Source organism: Nematostella vectensis, chromosome 14 (genome assembly GCF_932526225.1).
Source record: "Nematostella vectensis chromosome 14, jaNemVect1.1, whole genome shotgun sequence".
NCBI lineage: Eukaryota > Metazoa > Cnidaria > Anthozoa > Actiniaria > Edwardsiidae > Nematostella > Nematostella vectensis.
This window is the reverse complement of record NC_064047.1, coordinates 1,913,534-1,934,574: the sequence shown is the minus strand read 5'-3', so window position 1 is coordinate 1,934,574 and position 21,041 is coordinate 1,913,534. Positions and strand designations below refer to the sequence as shown.

General features: G+C 40.8%; 2 protein-coding genes across 2 annotated transcripts in view; one reads left to right on the top strand and one right to left on the bottom strand.

Moving 5' to 3' along the window:
* The window catches only part of LOC5518801 (centrosomal protein of 162 kDa), a 16,830-nt gene extending 9,622 nt beyond the window's left edge, over positions 1–7,208 (top strand). The window contains exons 13-21 of the mRNA XM_032363509.2: positions 416–661; positions 895–1,128; positions 1,343–1,511; positions 2,300–2,563; positions 2,956–3,224; positions 3,855–4,336; positions 4,758–5,027; positions 5,537–5,792; positions 6,257–7,208. Of these exons, the coding sequence (XP_032219400.2) occupies positions 416–661; positions 895–1,128; positions 1,343–1,511; positions 2,300–2,563; positions 2,956–3,224; positions 3,855–4,336; positions 4,758–5,027; positions 5,537–5,792; positions 6,257–6,613 (2,547 nt within the window). The 3' untranslated portion in view covers positions 6,614–7,208. The remainder of the gene's footprint in view (positions 1–415; positions 662–894; positions 1,129–1,342; positions 1,512–2,299; positions 2,564–2,955; positions 3,225–3,854; positions 4,337–4,757; positions 5,028–5,536; positions 5,793–6,256) is intronic.
* LOC5518849 (CTP synthase 1) lies at positions 7,079–21,041 on the bottom strand. Its single transcript, XM_048722276.1, has 16 exons — positions 20,732–21,041; positions 18,714–18,884; positions 17,847–17,944; positions 17,336–17,452; positions 16,992–17,075; positions 16,614–16,694; positions 16,138–16,295; positions 15,418–15,550; positions 11,603–11,691; positions 10,821–10,915; positions 10,408–10,470; positions 10,249–10,292; positions 9,311–9,410; positions 9,183–9,238; positions 8,574–8,670; positions 7,079–8,327 (listed from the first exon to the last, which is right to left on the bottom strand). Exons 1-16 carry the CDS (start codon positions 20,895–20,897, stop codon positions 8,101–8,103), a joined length of 1,779 nt encoding a protein of 592 aa, XP_048578233.1. The 5' UTR covers positions 20,898–21,041; the 3' UTR covers positions 7,079–8,100.

Sequence of the window (21,041 nt, the reverse complement as noted above, 5' to 3'; positions counted from 1 at the left end):
AAAGTATTTCACTAATTCAGAACAAGAAATACTAACTATTGAATGATGCACATATTTGTTCCTCTTTCATTTAAATACTTTATTTGCCAAATTCAATCAAATATATCGCATAAGCTTCCCTAAATCAGCCGATGGAAATGGATGCTTTTTCACACTTGGCAGTATGCTAGGATGACAAAATGGCGGCTACCAGAGACTTTTTAAGCGAATACGATCTTGTCATGCAAAGCACCCCTTTCATTGAGATACTCTTATAATGCCAATAAAGGACAACACCTTGTGTACGCTTCTAGCCGACTCCCATTTTGAGTTTTATTCGAAAATGTTTTATTTCCGAACTCATCCATGCAGTGCACCTCCACAATAACAATGGGTTGGCCGAGCGAGATTCTTTAATCTTTAATTGTTTTGGCAGGAGAAGCGCCAGTCCTCATCACGGCCTAAAGACGCAGATAGCTCGCCCCAGCATCTTGCAGCCTCTGTTGAATCATTCGCAAACTACCTCAAGCACCTTGTGCGACCCGAAGATGACCAAGAAAACCAACCGCCGACTCCACGATGGTCGGACGACGAACCAAGGAAATCCCGAATGCATGTTCGGAGCAGTTCGGCGAGCGATCGGCTGACGATGCTGTCAAGAGAAAGAACGTTGCAGGAAGAGGTAGGTAATTCAGAGAAAGTTTAATACAAATTCCTTATTTGCAAGCTATGTTGTCGTTTCCTGTAAAGGAAATGTTTCCTTCCAATAAGCATTAAATTTAGAAAATGCCCTTTTCGTTTTGACTTTTTTTTTATTCAGCGTTATCTCTGTTAGCAAAAATGTTCGAAATGATTGCATTGGTCTTTACTTCTATTGTGGATAACCCCGCGTCATTTGATGATACTACCCTCTAGGCGGAGAAGTGGCAGCAAGCGTGGAAGGACGAGCGGAGACGAAACGACAAGCTGATCAGCGATATAGCCGTGCGTGAGAGGGACTGGAGCAGAGCTGAAGAGCGCATGCGTCAAGATTACGAGCAGCAACTGAGTGACTTGAAGCAGGAGGTGTTTTCTCTGACGGCGCGCCTGCGCGAAGAGGAGCAGAACGCTGACAACAGGAAGCGCGTAGCTGCGGGCGGTAAACTAAAGGTAAGTCGGTTATTATGTTTGTTTTCTGCTTGTTTTTGTCTAATATATTTATTTTTATTTGTCTTTTCGTTCGTTTGTTTGTTTATTCTATAACTCAATCATTGATTTTTTTGTTCATTGATTCATTCATTCATTTATTAAAAAGACGTTGAATTTGGAAGTGTTGCTATTAAAGTTCGCCAGGACATAACTTTATCCACTTCTTTTTTACCAGAGTGTTTCGGAGGAAGAACAGAAACGACTTGAGCGAGAGATACGCGAACAAGAAGAGCTCCTGAAAGGTTATCAGCAGGAGAACGAGCGACTTTACCGAGACCTCAAACAGCAGCAAGCGAGCAGCAAGGCCACCGAGGGCAGGATGTTCTCAGAAAACCAGAAACTGGGTACGTCCATGACACAAGTTAGAATTCCCCCACATAACTGCCCCACTGGTAATGGATTTTTGTAACTGATAAATTGTATGCCATTTTTAAAAAGAGTTTTTTTTCTCGGGTTGTTCAGGGAATAACAGAAAAGCAGTATGAATTTGTCCATGATATTAATACTCACACATTATGGCCTCGATGGTGATAGGTATTTGTTACTTTTAAATTCCCTGGCATTTTTAAAAACAGTCTCTCTATTAAAGGATATTCAGGAAAGGATGATATTGATCATGACACACGTAGATCTTACAAATAACGGCCTCACTTGTAAAGGATTTTTGTAACTGTTAAGCTGCCTGGCATTTATTAAAAGATTCTGACAGAAGATCTCCAAGAAATATCAGAGACTGGGTACGAGCTTGATAATGGCATACATTGGACCTCCCATAAAACGGCCTTATTTATAATAGATTTTTGTATTTGATAGTATTCTTACTCTGCTCATTTCTGTTTCAATTTCCACCAAAATCCTGGACTTTTTTGTCTTTTCGTGGAAAGGGCTAACATGTAGCCTCTGACTGCGCGCGACAACGTGAAAACGCTTCGCACGAGGCATTCACTATTCACTATTTCACTATTTTTATATGAGACTGCGGGGATGGTATACAGAGAGCTAATATAGTCTACATGAATGTAGGTAAACCAGGGACCTCACATTTCCCTGAGTAAACGGACTAAACTGTCAAACTCATTGCTCGTAGCTCAAATCTTATTATTTGGCGATCTCTATTAATTGATTTCCCCAGCCACTGAAGTCGCAAACCTCAAAGAGAGGCTTGACCAGCGGACCACAGCTCCCCCATCAAGAGTACCCGTACCAGGCTCTGCTCTGTTAGGCTCAGACAGAATCACTCAGCTCCAGTCTCAACTCAGCTCGATCAAAGAGAGGGAGACCAAACTAAGAGCTGAGGTAGACGAACTGAGATTGGTAAATACTCGGTTGGAGACCAGAGTGCGCGCGGCTGATCGAGAGAGGGACACCGCTGTACAGAGAGCAGAGCAGGCACTCGGTATGTTAAGGGGAGTCTTGGACCAGAAACGAGACTGGAAAACGCATCCGCCATTTCAATTGTCTCTGGGATCAGCATAATAATTTTCGTTTATTAGATGATGATAGAAGCACGCAGAACTGTTAAAGCCAGTCGATCCGATTTGCGTGACGCGTAGTTTTGTAGGCTATGAAAACCCCATGCATGTGAATTGAATCCGTCTGAATCATGCTGAAATTCAATCCATCCTACAATAAAATCGACCCGATTATATTTCTACGATATCAAACAATGCTGGGTAAGTTATATTTTTCAAAATGATGGGAGTTCTAAACATTCAAAACCAAAACAAAACAACAGTGTCACGCAAGTCGGATTCGCGGACTTTAAAAAATCAATGTATTTCTTGCTAGGTGCTACTTCGCAGGAACGCGAGGACCTTAAGCTCCGCTACGAGGACGAGATCGATCGACTTAACCGCAAACTCAAATGGTACGCGGAAAACCAGCAGCTACTCGATCATGACGCTGCCGCGCTCAAGGAGAAAGACAAGGAGCTCAAAGAACTCCGGGAGACCGTGAGCCGCCTGCGCGCCCAACAGGGGTCAGCGGCAACTGAGCGGAGGCAGAGGAGCGCAGAACGCTCGAGCGACGCTAAGAGGATACAAGACCTTCAAAGACAGGTAAAACCTCGGTAATTACAGAGATCTAAAAGATATTAGGTACTTGGCCCTCCGTAGAGACAAGGATCAGGCGGGTACCCAGAGTTGGCTGAATGTGGGGTGCGCAGTCATAGGTATTATATGAAAAAAGCATAGTATTTGAAATTCCCTAATAAGAAATTGACTACTAGCTACTAGCTGCGTGATCTACTTGAGGATACAATGAGACCCTGACAACTCTAGCTCGTATAAGCTATACACCTCACTAACTTGAGCTGGTAAAACTCGAAATACTAACACAAACTCGGATGACTCCCATGAAATCCTCACTAACTCGAACTGCCCACTAACTCGAACCAGGATAACTCGAACTCCCCACTAACTCGAACTGCTCATTAACTCGAACCAGGATAACTCGAACTCTCCACTAACTCGAACTGCTCATTAACTCGAACCAGGATAACTCGAACTGCCCACTAACTCGAACTCGGATCTCGAACTGTTTTTCGTCTACACTGAGGGTGCGAGTTAACATGGAAGAGTTACGGTTCCCCTTGCCTTTCAACTCGTTTATCACCTGTCAAATGTTCTTTGTGTCAAATTAAAATTTCTGTAAAAAACCTCTAAATTCTTAACGTTCTAAATTCCCAGGTTAAAGAAATGGAAGAGATCATCAAGCGACGCTACCCCAACTCGTTACCAGCCCTCATATTCGCCGCGGCCTCGGCCCCAGGCTCTGCTCAACCGAGCATGCCTGAGACCTCCCCTGTCAAACAATCGCCGTCATACGTCTTCCTGGAAAACCGCGTAAAAAAACTAGAAAAGGAACTGGAAGAAAACGACGATGAGGCCAATAAAAGAATTCGCGCGATCGAACAGAAATATAACGCCATGCGATTCGATTATGACGAGCGAGTCAAAAGCCTGGAACAGGAACTTGCCGCCGCAAATGAAAGAGTTAAACTCTCAGTCCATCCACGCAAAGCGCATGCCCAGGCCCTGGAGCAGGAGTTTGCCGCTGCTCAGGCGGGTGATCGAAGGCGCATTGCGGAACTTGAAAGCGAGGTTGGCGTGCTTCAGGATGCTCTTGCTCAGGCCTCCTCGCTCAAAGCTCACCAGGATAAAGGCAAAAGGTACCTGGGTCACAAAGGCGGTGACCACTAACCACTACTAAACTAGCCTATTGCGGGTAGAAAACGTTTTCTACAGACAAATACCAATCCATGAACATTTTGTTTGCAGAATTCGCAGTTTGTTTGGACAGTTTTTACACCTGTTTCAATCAATGTTTACTATATATAATGGAAAAGGACGAATGCCTTACTCTACTGGGTTTCAGTAAGAGTATCTATGTTTCCAGTGAGGCCCATACACGCATTTGTAACACAATAGAACAACATAGTCAGTCACACTTGATTCCATTTTCTTTTTGAAATATGTGTATATATTAAATATATATTGTTTATTGTTTGTATACGAATAATGTTCAATGATGTAATCTTTTATGAGCTTTGCTGTGTACCCCTATTCATCTGATTTTTGTCTGCCTTCCAGGAAAACCAGCGAACCAGAGCGTCCAACAAGTCAGCTGAACAAGCAACTTGACGACGCCAAGATCGAAGCTCTACAGAAACAACTGAGCGAGAAAAACAGAGAGATACTAGACCTCCAGCAAACTTGTGAGAGGCTGAGGACTGAAAAACTGGCACTAGTACCACAGGCAGACCAAACATTACCACAGGCAGCCCAGTTGGAAGAGGAGAATATGAGGCTGAGACGGCGACTGGCCGAGCAGGGACTGGACATGGAGCAAATGAGACTGAGGTATTGTTGGACTGATGTCGGTAAGCTTATATTGGACCCATGCTGTACCTACGCTGGGCCTTTATTGGATGGCTTGTGGTTTTGCCAGTTTTGATCCATGCTATTAAGCGAGTTGTGCTATGTCTAATTTTCTACCTTGCTTTCTCTAAACCTTCTCAAACCTCAAGGAGCGTGTTCTACACTTCTCTATAACATGTCTCAGGCTTTGACCTGGCTTTCGTCCTTTATCATTATCTCAACCTTCGCTATCTTTATTATTTCTCTAAACCTTTGAACTCTTACTAAACTTTCGATATTTTTTATTATCCCTTGGCCATTTTTTTTTCCTTGAACTTCCACCCTCCTCTCAAACTTCGACCATTTTCTTTCTCTTTTTATCTTTTTCTTATTCATTCTTCCATTGACCCATAGAAATTTTACTTCTCTCTCGACCCTACGTTCTTCTCTCCAACTTCGATCTTTCTTTCAACCTTTCTCTTATCTTATCCGTCATCCATCAAACTCCCCAGGCTCCAAGCGTCTTTGGCAGAGTCAGAGCGCATGACAAGGCAAGCACAGGACGACGCCGCTGACCAACTAGAAAAGGTCAAAAGCAAGCATCAGCAAGAGCTGGCTCAGATACGTGCAGAATTTGCGGTACGTCACTCGAACTCGCGGGTCGCCGAGCTTCAAAGTAAGATGGCGAGTCTGGAGATAGTGATTCAGAAGCTAAGGGACAAACTTGCCGCTAAGAGCGGGTCTAGCGACGCCTTAGCAGCGGCAAAGGTAAAATATTTAAAACTTTTCGCAGTTAGTAATACAACACTTAGGAGGCCTGTTGTATTACACCAAAGAGAGGCTCAAACAGGCATTTTTGGCGGAAATGTTATAAAGTTTTTGGTTGATGTCTTGTGTGTTCTGTTTACTTGCTTTTGGTGTGAAGAAGAAACGCAAACGCCTATTTGAGCGTCTCTTTGGTGTCAAACCACAGGGCTCCCAAGTATTGCAATTTTAACCGCGAAAAGGTCTATTATCAAACTGACGGGGAGTTGTCATAGAAATAAAAAGATTGACAAACAGATTGTCCGACAGAGGGAAGGATAGACATAGTCAGACGGATAGATTATCGGCGGACAGACAGGCAAAAAGACACCCGGACAGAAAACAGACGGAGAAAAAAGCAAAAACTCGCCCATCGGATGCAAACATGACAGGATTTTTTTTTTTTTTCCGTTTTTATCCTTTTGCAGGCACGCGAAGAGAATCTCAAGCAACAGATCGAGCGGCTTAACGAAGACCTGCGTAAAGCCAAGGAGGAGTTTACCCCCGAAATGCGGCATTTTGATGCATTGCAGTCAAAAATAGCAGCCATGGAACTGCGCTTTACTCAGAGGGAAGAGGATTTAAATAGAATTATCAACACAGCGCAGATAAAATCCGGAATGGAGAAAGAGGAATCGGACTCTAGATGGAGACAGATCGTGAATAGAAAGAATCAAGAAATTGAGAGATTTCGCGAAGAGCTTGATATGATATTGGAAGCGCTAAAGGAACTTAAAAGACAAGGGGTTATACTACCTAACATGACCGACGGGCTACCGAGTTGACCGTAAAGGCAGGGTATTAAACTGCCTAATAAGATCGGGTTACCGAGTTGATTGTTAGAATTTATGGTAGGGGAGGGATGGGGGGAGGGGGGGGTACGGAGTTAAGACATGACCTTATCAGCATTAACGGGTACTCAAGAGACATTTTTGGGACAGTAAGTTCAACATAAAAGCTTTCTTCGATGGAGAATGATTTACAAAGGGTTGTAAACAAGCAAATTTATTTATGGCATTGTCTGAAACAATCGATGCCACTGGAGGTATCCGAGAATAAACAATGGACGCGGACAATCCCATGCACACGTTATTGTCATACTGTTGGACTAATATGACTCGTAAAGGATAGGTCTTTCTGTGTAGATTACTCCTCGTGAACTTTTGAGTATCTGTTCCGAAAAATACCTTTCGGAGTGATTTCTCAGTGTGTTACAGAGAAAAGGTGTAAAATCAACGACAACATGTAAGTTATTTTCAAAGTTTTATCTTTGCTTTCCAAATGTTGTATAAATGAGATACAATAATCAAATGCTTTTGACAGATATTTACAGCATAGTCATCTTCTGCATCAATGAATCAAAATCAAGAGCTCGTGTTATCTTTTTTGAACTGTTTTATTTTTTGTTATTTGCTGTTATGATGCAACGCATGCTACCTTGTTTTCTAGTTGAAACGCTGATTGGTTAGTGTTCCTCAAGCTTGTCACGTGGTGCGTTTCACGAATCCTTATTGGCTTATTTCCTCAAACTACCAGGATGGCCATGGTAGCGTGCGGTGCAATGTAAAGTCAAATGGGAAAACAATAGCCTCCTCTCTGTGGGTGTCTCTTGTCTAGCTTTGTGACCCACTTGGATTTGTACTCAAATGTCCCCACGTGTTTTTATCGTGCCTAGTCTTACGCATTTCACCAACAGCACAGGAATCCCTAACAACTTTTGAACAGAGTAATTTTTCGAGCAGGCTTATACAATTTAAAACCTCTAAATATTTTTGGTCAATTGACTAATATTCAACATAAAACAGATACTGCGGTTTCAGCAAAAGATCATGGATTCATGCTTTCTTGGTATAAGTTAGTATGGTCATTAAGCTTCATTTTATCATAAAACTTCATCCCAAACTGCTTTAAATACATATAATGTCAGCATTTTTACTTGATATATTTATCCTTTCTATCGTCGGTTTCTATATCTATCGATACTTGAATTTATACTTATAGCGGTAGCATTTTTACGAAAAAAATATATGTATTCTTGGTCCAATAATGTTTTTGCGTTCGTAAATTCACGTTGGAAATGTATGTAACCTATATATGCTCGAATCCTTGTCTCCTGAGTTCCATCTTCATCCCATCTCTCTTCTTTTCAAATGCAAGTAAGAAGATTAAACATTGGTTCTCTTTTAGAAGCCTTTTCCCAACGAACTTGTTGTTATGTTCGCTGCCTTCAACCATCCACCCTTAAATTTACTGCACGTGTATGTTGTAAGGCTTATAGGTTGAATGTTGGTAGCTTATTTGGGCTCTCTAATTCAATCTCGTCTTCGTCGCTTTCATCCTCGCTTATGCTGCAGGTGGGTGATAAGCGGCACCCCCGTGCGATATAGGGCTGAAGTCTGCCAATGGCAGCAAGGACGAGCCCGAGGAAGGGAGGCGACGGCTTCAGCGGTCTGCTGATGTACTCAGGGTGGAACTGAACCCCAATGAAGTATGGATGTTCTAAAATATACACAGATAATGTTCGAATACTTCTTAAACGGTGAATATTGGATCCAATATACCAACACAGAGATGAAGTTATGACGCGCTCTGAGAATAGGATTGTTTCTCTGACGTAATAGGGGGTAAGACATTTCTTTTGCGCAGACGAAGGGTTAATGCCAGAAACTAGAAGTGGAGTTAATCTATGCACAGTGCACTACCCCAGGACTGGAACAGGTAAACATAGGCCATACGGTTACATACCTTCTAGTTCCATGATCTCCATTCGTTCACCTTCGACATCCTTGCCAACGAATTTCATCCCTTTCTCTTCAAATGCGCTAATAAGGTCTGGATTCACCTGTGAAATGGTATGAATAAATTTACTCTTAAACCCCGAGCAAACAACGCCAAAATCAGCCAGCAATTCTGGTAACGTTGCACATGATTGGCCACTCCCAACATGGTGTGCCAACAACGCTGGCGTTGCAGGGCCTGCAAAACTGGCTGTTAAGGTCAGGGAGTTCTAGTGCTGTTTGCCTGGGTCTTTAACCAAATTGGAACATGTCATCTACCAACAGCAGGGGTGCGCTTATTTTAAAATCTTATTTTTAGATAAGAAAAACCTTAAACTCTTTCCAGAGCCATGACAAAACAAGATTTTAATTATAAAATGTTGTTGCGCAGTTTTCGGAACATATAGAAGACACTTTTCGATCTTAATACCACAGTCCTTTTCTTCACCAGATTCTATAAAATGAAACACATTTAGAAGAGGCGCTTTTTTGTGAGACTCACTTATTTGGGGGAGGCGCTTATTCAAATTATTATAGTAGTCAAATTACAATAGCCTAATGTATACATAGGTCATACCTCATATCTGTGCCTGTGTCTCTCTTCAACAAATTCTGCATTCTTGTACAACTTCCCTAAATAATAACCATACCATGAGGTCATTTGATTTAATTTCATATTTTGTGATGTTTGCTTCTATGACTTACTTGCGATACTCGTTTGATCTTTGGAAAACACTGTCCGTCTTCGTCCCAGCCGCATGGTTCCTCCCATCTGACCTGGATTGTGCTCTGGCATATCTATAACCTGGGGCGTATCAATATCAATTTGCTTATTCTTACCCTGCTAACAGAGCCTTTCCCTGTTTGTCTCTATCAGTTCACTTATCCGTGTCACGTCTCTGTTCTTTCGCGTTCTCGTTTGTTTACACCTTTTCCTGTTTGTCTCTATCAGTTCACTTATCCGTGTCACGTCTCTGTTCTTTCGCGTTCTCGTTTGTTTACACCTTTTCCTGTTTGTTTCTATCAGTTCACTTATCCGTGTCACGTTTCTGTTCTTTCGCGTTCTCGTTTGTTTACAAACGAAAACGCACGAAAACGAAAACGCTCGTTTGTTTACAAACGAAAACGCAAAAGAACAGAGTCGCGACACGGATAAGTGAACTGATAGAAACAAACAGGAAAAAGCTTTGCAAGCAGGGGAGCGTTCTTTGTTGTTGTTATTGTTTTATTTTTTTTGATTTTTTTTTTCACGTGCAGCACCCAAATTCTGCATTAAAGTGCTGTCAAGTTTTGAAGGGCCATCACAAAAACAATGGCGGAAACTGGTATAAAAGTATCCAAAGGGAAAAAGTTTGAATTGATTAGACGAAATGAGCATCTAAAAATAAGTTATACAACGACACAATTGTGAATCGCGCGCTCTGAATCTGGGCTGGGTCAATGTGTTATTAGAAGAGACACTCAACAGGTTCTCGTTACGTACTTTTTTGCTCATGACATGCTGTGAATCTATTAGACGACAGACGCATGCAAAAATGAGATCTATTTGTTAAGGAAATGTTTGTTTCAATTTCAACCATTTTATTTCGATTTTAAGTAGATCAGTATATTTTTTTCTGATTTATAAAGAAAGGCACACTTACCACAGGGTGTTTTGTATCTGGATCAACTTCTGTTGTGTTTGCATCTAAGAGCAATAATCAATAAAAGGATCATTTAATAATTTCATCTGACCATTTTACTGTCCTAGCACCGTTATCCTCTTTCCCCACAACATGTATGGAAATGTGCGAATAACTTACCTTTCCATCCAAGGACATTGCGAGCAAATTCAATCACAGCTAACTGCATGCCGTAGCATACACCTATAGAGGAAAATAACATCAGGATTACTGTACCATGAGTGACACTATTTATTCCCACCAAGATTTCTCAATGTACACCTATCACCTTAATATCCAGAACTAATCTTAAACCTTACAGTTTAATGATTTGAAAAGCATACACTTACAATGGACCCTCTACTGAGGAAAAGAAATCAACACTGATGGTATGTTTTCAGTTTTAATTTTTTTTCTAATCGATTGATGAGGTCAGGGAAAGTACTACAGCGCCATTTCAACCTTGTGCACATCTTTAACATTTAACGGCCCAAGTAGCTTTCTAATAAGTATTTGAAACTTGAATGCTGCCATGCTTAGCATTGTTTCCATACCTAGATACGGCTTGTTTTTCGTTCTTGCCCACTCAGCTGCTGCGATCTTGCCCTCAGTGCCTCTAGCCCCAAATCCTCCTGGCACCAATATTCCACTATAAAACCAAAAGTAATGAGCACGATTTCTTCTATGCAGTACACAAACTAGAAGAGATGGCAGGGCAACTGTCTTCAAAACCTCAACGTGTCCCTGTCATTAATCAATAGTTTGTCATGTGAAAAAGCACCCATTTCTACTGGCTGATTTGGGAGTGCAATTGCAAAACATTTGGTTGATTTCTGGGAATGAAGCTTTCATCACATCATTTGTCTTCAATTATAGCAACAAAGATGTGGCTGTCTAGAGCTCCTTATAGTTCTTATCAAGCAAAATTTGAACAGGTACAAGACCTGGCAGAAAAGTGGTACGGTCTGGAGGTGAAGGGACAGTACAAAGCAGTGTTGTGAGACATGTCCCTCCAAACAATCTCATATACAAAGACTGTTAACCAATTAAAAATAAAAAAGTTTACATGATGAGCTTTTCAATGTGCTAAGGCTAATTTCAAACGTAGTATTATCAATGATCTGTATTCAATGCAAATGCTTTTCCCTTATTCTATATACATTTAAAATATTCAATAAAAGATTGATTGATTGAATGCAAATGAATCAAGTTGAATGTTCCATCTTAATTTGCACACATTTGCATCAAATATGGCTCATGGATAAAACGACGTTTGAACTTATCCTTTGTACATTTAAAAAAGATGGAATTATACACATTCATGAAATCGACTTACTCCACTCCACATAATCTCTGCCAGGCATCATAGTACTTTACTGGGTCTGAGTGTTGGGACTCTTTTTCTAGACTTTCAGCATCCACCCACTGCAGGTTAAAAGAGCAAAATAATCGTTAGAACGGGCTACTGTATTAAGGAGCAATCAAAGTACTGTATGCAACACACTCTACTCTAGAGGAGTCTTGACTATAGTAGTCAGCACTGTCAAAAAATGTCTAACCTTGTAAACAGTATGTATTTCTGTACACATTTTACTGTTAGCTTCTTATATAAATGGTGTATAACATACCAAATCTTAGCCCGGGGGGGGACTCAGCCTGTGTTTGGGTATAGGGGTGGCGATGGGGGTATTGAAACCTGACCCTGTTTAGGACAAAAATTCTGAAAAACCATACCCTATTTAGGACAACACCCTTGATTTTAGGACCTTGTTTAGGACAACACCCTCAATTTTAGGACCCTGTTAGCACTTGAGAGCAAGCAAGGCAATCAGATCGGCGTCGTGATCAGCGGTTACGATGTTTAGCAAGGCAACCAAATCGGTACCCTGTTTAGGACGGCCATGTTTAAAATTATGTACCCTGTTCAGGACAGAGAGGCCTGAAATATATACCCTGTTTAGGACAGAGAGGCCTGAAATGTATACCCTGTTTAGGACAGAGAAGCCTGAAATGTTTACCCTGTTTAGGACGGAGAGGCCTGAAATGTATACCCTGTTCAGGACAGAGAGGCCTGAAATATACCCTGTTCAGGACAGAGAGGCCTGAAATGTATCCCTGTTTAGGACAGAGAGGGCTGAAATATACCCTGTTCAGGACAGAGAGGCCTGAAATGTATACCCTGTTTAGGACAGAGAGGCCTGAAATATATACCCTGTTCAGGACAGAGAGGCCTGAAATGTATACCCTGTTTAGGACAAAGAGGCCTGAAATGTATACCCTGTTTAGGACAGAGAGGCCTGAAATGTATACCCTGTTCAGGACAGAGAGGCCTGAAATATACCCTGTTCAGGACAGAGAGGCCTGAAATGTATACCCTGTTTAGGACAGAGAGGCCTGAAATGTATACCCTGTTTAGGACAGAGAGGCCTGAAATATACCCTGTTCAGGACAGAGAATCCTGAAATGTATACCCTGTTTAGGACAGAGAGGCCTGAAATATACCCTGTTCAGGACAGAGAGGCCTGAAATGTATACCCTGTTTAGGACAGGGAGGGCTGAAATGTATACCCTGTTTAGGACAGAGAGGCCTGAAATGTATACCCTGTTTAGGACAGAGAGGCCTGAAATGTATACCCTGTTTAGGACAGAGGTAAAAAAACAATACCAGCTATGTGCTCAATGTTAGTACCCAATTGTGTTACATGCACGCCGCCGGACTGTGCCATGGCTCGTATCAGTGTGTAATTTGCACGGTTCAGCGGGCCTAAGCCTAAGCCTAATCCTATTACTTTACGTTGTGTCAACGCACACAGAGTCTTTTTTGGACACGGTCAGAACTGTGTTTGCCATGCACGCCGGTTAGTAGATATGGCGAATTCGCAGAGCGTGTCACTAACACGCACGAGACATCAGTGCACGCACATTGTTTATTCAAGTTTAGAACAACTTGCTAATATCTTGCCATAACACATTGCTATGGAGGAAGATATTGCTAATAATTTCCCTATGAGCGTAGTGAATTGTTTTTTAAACCAGAAACTAAACGGTGTATTATGATAAAAGAAAAGAAAAATATTTGTTAATGTACTTCTATTTTTTTAGATGACTTTACAACATCTTTAGCGGGGCTTTCGCCAAATCACGATGTTGATGTTTTTCCGCCCCACATAAAAAACGTCCTCTATGACTGCGTCGATCTTAATGAGAAGGAATGATATCTGTATGTGCAATACCACTCAAATAAATGTAAAAACCGAGCCCATTCCTTAATCTCTCTAAGCTATCCGTGTTCGTGTTCTAGCTGTTTCGCGTCGTATGTTCGTGTGGCCATTTCTTCAAAAACAAATAAACGAATGAGGATACGCAACAAGAACTCGAAGTACTAGAGATAGAAATCTCTAAGCTAGCAACATATATCCGTGTAGTTGTTCCTTTTTGACGAGCTTTACTCTGCCGCCATTTTAGTCGTTGATTTGCGACTTCGTCAGGAAGATTAGCTTGTTTCTCCTCTCTTTTGAGCTTGGCCTTTTCCCTAATTTTTCTATTGATTTTCTTGCGATTCTTGCTGTAATAGTCCTTCTGATATTTGGCCCTTGTCTGTCGCTTCTTTTCTCGCCAAAGACAAATTCTTTCCGCTCCGGTGACTGAACTATCCGTGTCCATAGCTAGAGGGGGGGAGGGGGGATGAATAGGGATATGTAAATCCGCCGATCCGCAACATTTTCGGGGCAAATCCGTGGATCCGCAGATATTTTTATATCCGCATGGTTTGACAGATAGACAATAGCATCGATTGAAATTCATTCAAAATCCGAAATTCGACCGTCAAAGCAGTCAAAATCCGTGCCCAAATTGTAAACAGATCCGTGATCCACCGTATTTCCAAAATCCGCCGATCCGCGAACCTATTCACCCCCTCCCCCCCTAGAGCGATGCTGTGTTCTTGCGTGTGGGATCACGTTAATAAACTTACCAAAACTCGGCGAGTACACACGCCATCTAGTGACACGCTAGCGTGCTAACGACTCGGCATGTTATACATTCGATTTACAGGGTGCGGCAGCACGGCTAATAGCGTGTTCTTGACGCGACACCCTTTGCGTTATCAGATATCTTAACGCACGCTACATAGCGTGTTAAATAAGCAGACTAGTTAGTCACATAGAAGCATGATATTGTCTAACAAAGGCCGTCATAATACATGTTTTCTCTTTATCGACAATTCACATGACGTTTTTTAAAACGTCACATTAAAATGTGAAAAGTGGTTACTGCAAAATTATCCACTTGAAGCTATTTTACAAAAAAAAACTAAGCTGAGGGTAATCTCAAATGTAAGTACATTAAGAAAGTGCAATTTTTATATCAATAGCATGTCTCTACAACAATTTTTGTACAGCCGATTAGACAAGATGTAACGCTAATTAACACTTTTAGCCTTGAAATCTCTACTTTTTCGATCGCTGTTTCCGTTTTTATTGCTAAAATATAAACTATAATTAAGGTTTAGGTTAATGTTCATATAAATAATTGAGTTTGAGTGGCTATTTTTGATAGGATGTCTAGCTTTTCGGAGATTTTAGTCGTCAATGCGCTGCCGCGCGTTTGAGTGTCAACATTGTGCACATAGCCTACCCTGTCCAGCGGCATGTCCCAGTATAGCCCATATACTGGGAGGGGGGGGGGGGGTACTCCCATATAAGGAATTTTAGCCTATGTGGGGAACTACTGTACAGTATATTGCCCTTATCAAAATTGTTTCTTCCAGGAAAAGAGATAAAAAATGTATACATTTATTGCATTTATTTTGAGTAGATTTGATGTGTTCAAGTCAAAGGCTTATGTATCAAAGGTTGCCCCTCGGCACTGACTTCCAGGAAATTCATTGCCAGGTAACCTATTGCCAAATTTTGGGTATAGGGGGTGTGGGTACTCAATTTCCCAGTGAGGGTAACTAAAACAGTATCTAAGAAGGGGAAAGATCCACTTTGAAGTTGTTTTGGTTGCGATTGATCTAAAGCTGTGACAGATGCAGAATTGAAAAAAAAAGTCAAGTCAGGATTGATGTCCAACAAAACACAGTTGTGACTCGTAACCCCAAGGCACAGGGTGCATGTGTGACTGAAAACGAGAGTTAATACAACCACATACCACCACATTGAGTTTCTTGTTGCAGTGGAGTGTGCTGTGTTTGAGGGCTTTTAGCAAGGATAGGTAGGCATCTTCCAGCTTGGTGTACTTTCCCACAATACCAATCTTGACTTCCTCAAGTACACGCTCTTCCCTAGTGAACCAAACATAAGATAATTTGGATCAAATTGACCATGGCATTGTCTACTTTTACAAGCCAAGGCAAGGACCAGCAAATTACATTGAATTTTGAACCCAGTAATGTTGGGTACAGGCATTACAAATGGTTGAGTTGTATACATGTTACTATCTTGTTGAAATCCTAGTAACATTGGGAATGAACCAGTAACAAATCTTATTTTCTCTTAAAAGCTATTGCAACAGGGAATGTTTTCCAATACTTGTCTTTAGGGGTTTTGCCACATACAACTTACATGAATTTATGTATTTTTTATTACAGTTCAGGTCAGGCTCTTTCTAAATGCCTCCCCTACCCCCTAACCTAACAGACAGTTGATAGAATGATACTGTGCATGTAGAACAACCCCAGAGGTGTAGGAGCCCGCTTGTAAGGCCTTATAGGATTGGCTGGATAACCTCATTGTTCTATTGTATTCCCATTCTATTGTTTTGTTTTCCATTGTTTTGTCTGTGAGGCATCAATCCAATGTGGTAAAATCTTCTGATAGCTTCTACAAGACCCCCAGAGCAGTTTCCATTATCTTAAATCTATTGGTGTACCTTTCAGCGAGTTCCTTCCAGTGAACCATAAAGTGTCGCGGCTTAGGGGATCTCATTTCCATCATGTTGAGTCGCTGAGCAAAGAACTTAACAAGACCTTGTTGGGATAACAATAATGGGACCCTGTAGATGGATTTACAGTCATGGACATCTATAACCTTCAAGCAAAAAAAAATGGGATTCCCTTAATAAGAGATATTGAAATAACATACTGTACATGTTTAAATGCTGCAGTGTCTATTAGTATAGCTGTGAAGTTTATCAGGGAAATGTTTAAGCAAGAGCAGAATATTTACTGAGTGATTACTTATTTTGGGGATATTTTCAAGTAACACCAAAAAACTGTTAATTTTGCACATTTTGAGGGCGGTGTGCATTATTATTTTAAGTTGAAATTGTGACTTAAATCTTCACATTGAAAGAAGTTAACAACAGCAGGTCTGAGAGGGGTGTGTGTCGTTATTTGAGTCCCAAACCTGATCTGGTGACACATGGCAGAACAATGAGATCTTTTTCTTCACTTCTTCTGTCACTGAGTATTTACAGCGGCACATAATCTGAAAAAATAAATCCAAATTTTCAATTAAAAACCAACAAGATAAAAAAACTCTTAATCAGTTTAGCAGATAGCTCATTTAAATACTTATTATGAAGCACTGCATGGTGTAAGGAAAGGCCAAGACATGGATTTTAAACGGGGTTTATAAGAAAGAAGAACAACAGCCCAAAATAGGGAATTACTGTTACCATCAGAGTCTAAAAGTCTTTGTCATTTACATCTTTGTTATTGCTTCTTTCAATATTGAAAAAAGAGCTAACATTAGCTATGAGGTACAGTATCATCAGAAACAGACCAGGTCTGGAGAAAGCCCCAGGCCACGAAGTTCTCGCACGCTGTTTTGTGTTGGTTTGGTTTTCTGTTCACCAGTAGCACTTGGCTGAAAAAAAAAATAAATAAATAAATGTTGCCTTCTATCCTCTGGGGTAAAAATATCAATAAAAAACGTGCCCAATATATAGAGGGTGTCTTAATGGAGGGTCATTATATGGAAGTTCAACTGTATTTGATGTACAGAAACTGCATTAAGGCAATTAGCAAGGCAAGAAATGCTAAGTACACTCAGAATAGGAACCAAATTATTTTTAAACTATCCTAGAGTAGATGGATTAAATACAAAGAATTCAGCCAACAACTTACCGTTGGAATCAGGCTGACATGAACAACACAGAAGTTCTCACGGCCCACATTGAACTGGAACTGCCGGAAAGCCTCCACAAATGGCATGCCTTCAATGTCTCCAATAGTCCCACCCAGCTGTCAGAAGAAAAAATACTGTACAGTGTGTAGCATACTGTTGTACATAAGCCATGACTATGAAGTGGTACATACATACTGTAAGCAAGATAGTTTCAGGTTCAATTACACCTCCATATAAAAGAATGTTCCATCAATGTCAATATTCCCTAGGAATAGGAATTGACATAATGAGACAATCCCCCCACCCCTACACCCCCTACATTAAAGATTAAAGAATTAAAGAATTTGTCATGGCTAAAAACAATTTGATATTAATCCAAACATGCCTTAATCCTGAAGAATATTAGTTTGTCCAAATTGTACCACCCAGCTAAGAAATAGAAAATGTGATGTATGGTTTGGCATTTTAAGTATTTGCAAGTCCTCTAGAATATAGTAAAGACTTACTCACCTCTACAATACAAACATCTGCAACCCTCTTGCCTTCAACAGGGTCCTCTGCAACTTTACGCACCCAGTCCTGAATGGCATCAGTGATGTGTGGAACAACTGCGAAACAAAATCCCTTCTTACACCTCAAAATTAAGGGTTTATAAGCAGTCGCCATCAGATGGTGACTGCTTATAATATATGCAAATAACTGTAGTAAGCCTTCTTGAGCAGGCTACCCTATATTTTGCATGTTTACTCTATGAGGCCCTGGTCTGCTTTACATATAAAGTATGTACAGGAAGCCTTGGATTGATACAGTTGTAGATCTCAAGGCTGATTTATTCATAATATGAAACCTCCCTACAACATGCCTTAGCCCTGAATTACACACTGCAACTATCTTAGCTGAAGGTTGTAGGCTGATTTACATGCTACAACTCATGAGGTGTTTTCGGTCGCATACTAGTAAATCATGCTGTCTAGATCAGTCTTAAGCTGCACCTTCCTAAGCAATCCTCAGGGATCCAAGGTAGCTTTGGGTAACCTAGCAATAGGGAAAAACACCCCTTTAAGTTGCATTGTCACCAGTTTACTTCCGGAGGTCCGACGGAAACCTCATCTATTCGAATCTATTCAAATCCGAAATATTTAACAGGCCATCCGCTCTAAATTAGCAGTCACATCCTCAAAGAAACTTTCAATAGACACACTGCTTTCTATATTTTGAAATATTTTTTGTGTTTTCCGTTAAAAATCATAAAGATTCTTACGTAATCGACCGGGAGTAAACTGGTAACAATGCAACTTTAACTATGCTTTATTTAAATCTGTATCCCCATTAGTAACCAGCAAAGTTAGAAAATTGTTGAAAGTAAGAAGTGTCTACCTTGTACAGTCTTTCCTAAGTAATCTCCATTGCGCTCTTTTTGGATAACCTCTTGGTAGATCTTGCCTGTGGTGATGTTGTTGTTACGATGAAGTGTAACATCCAGGAAACGCTCATAGTTACCTAGATCCAGGTCAACCTCGCCGCCGTCATCAAGAACAAACACCTCACCTGTAAACAGAGAAGGAAACTTCAAATATTCTAAAGTGCAAAAGTTTTGAAAGGAGGAGGTTTTGGAGGAGGCAAGAGTGGTAGTTCGAATGGAGGAGAAGTATTAAGGCTTTATGCGCAACTGAGCGCGGAATAGCTGAAAATCTTAATTAAAACAATTAAATACAAAAATTGTACATATTATAAACACAGGGAAACAGTATTGGAATCAGTATTAAAAAGGGTAAATATAAAATCTAGAAAATACAAGGAAATCAGTATTGGGAATAGCTGAAAATCGAACCACGTAATATTGGAAGCAGAAAATGGATGAAAATGTGTCTAAATCTCCAAAAGCATGCTCCTGGGGGGCTGCTCTTTTGACCTGCCATACCATTTAAATTTCTACAACACTTGCGCGTAATCTCTCTTTCTGATTGATTGTTACCTATGGTAAATCAAAGGCCAAACCACGGGATTCGTCATTCACACAATCCTTGCAGGTTCACTTGAAGCCAAAAAGACGATAAGCCTTGATTTAAATTCAAGAAATTTGGTTCACAATCTTTTCAAGTAAATAAATTTTCCATCCTTACAAAAGGACACTAAAAGTAACAGAGACTGCAGGGTTTTTAAGCTAAAGTTTTCAATTTTCGTTTATATGCGCGCACTGCAAACACCGGTTGTAGGTAGGGGGGGGGGGGGGGGGGGGGGTTTGACACCCTGTCCATGGCCACTTGCGCTTGATTTTCTAAGTTAAGAGCAAAAACACGCGGGAAAAATCCGCCAAAATGCATTGAAGAAAATGTCAAATTATCCTTTAAATGTGTAAATTTCGTATTCTAAGGACTCTCTACTAAGACTCTCTACTAAGTCTTTAGTAAACTATTAATCGGGATCTACCTCTAAACTACCCCACTCCTAAGGGGCGAATTTTGGACTTGAAGATAGACTACTTGAATCAACTGGTCTCTGAAAATTGATCACATCATCTTGCTGTCCTTCTTGTTTTACTGGGGTTGCATGAACCGGTTGTCTTAGCTTTTGACTGACTAAAATAAAATATCAAGCACAGATGAAAAGGATTTGCCAGAAGTGGGAGAAGGCTGTGGATTTGGAAGGCAAAGAAAACATTTTTTTTCAAATTTAAATCTTGAATTTTCATTGTCGAGGCATTCAGCAACAGTCAAGCTAGTTTCTTCCTCCGAATGCCTTAGAGCTATTCCATCTTGCTCTTACTGCCTTCATGACTAAGATCATCTGTGCACCATCACTACGCGCGGCAGTTGATACTATGCTTCGACTAAGTGCATCATGGGAAGGGTGTCAAGCCCCCCCTAGTTGCTTGCGCTGAATCTGCCCAAGAAAACACGCCATTTCTGCGATCTCTGAGCGCTGTTTTGCTTTTGTAAAATACTATTTTCGCTGTTTGTGTTGTAGAAAACAAATTTCCCATAGTTTTCCATGGTATGTACTCTTATACACCACGATATTCGGCAACTCATGATCAAAATTTACAGCGATCATGAGATGACGAATATCGTGGTGTATAAGAGTATACTTACATACACGGAAAACCAAATAACAAACACGGCCATGAAGTCAGGTAAGACCTGTTTGGATGTGCAAAACATTTATCTGAGCCAATACAGCTAATATAACAATAGGATGCATAATAAAATAGGCTATAACATATACAAAATTAATGCACAGATTTGGCGGATTTCGTCCTTGGTTGAATGTTGTTGTCCGTTGGCGCGCGCGGGAAAGAATCATCGTAATGTAGCTATGGGGGTTCAAAATATTCTTTAACTTATCTGAGGCAAAACTATTGATGAGAGGTATCTAAAAATACAAAATCTACTCACCATGCTCATAAGGTGAGAATGTTCCGGCGTCAATGTTCAAATAAGGATCGATTTTTATCGAAGTAACGTGCAATCCACATCCCTTCAACATTGTGCCGATGGAACTTGAAATAACCCCTTTCCCGATGCCGCTTATAACGCCGCCTGTCACAAGAATATACTTCATGCTGGTAGGAGAAGCAATAAACTGTGGACTAAGGACAATTTGGAGAATTATATCAAGTAGGAGACGAGAGCCGCGCGAATTTCGAGCAGACTCGTGTTTTGAGATTGCCGCTTGTATGTTTGAAGTCGAGCTCCCAAAATACCG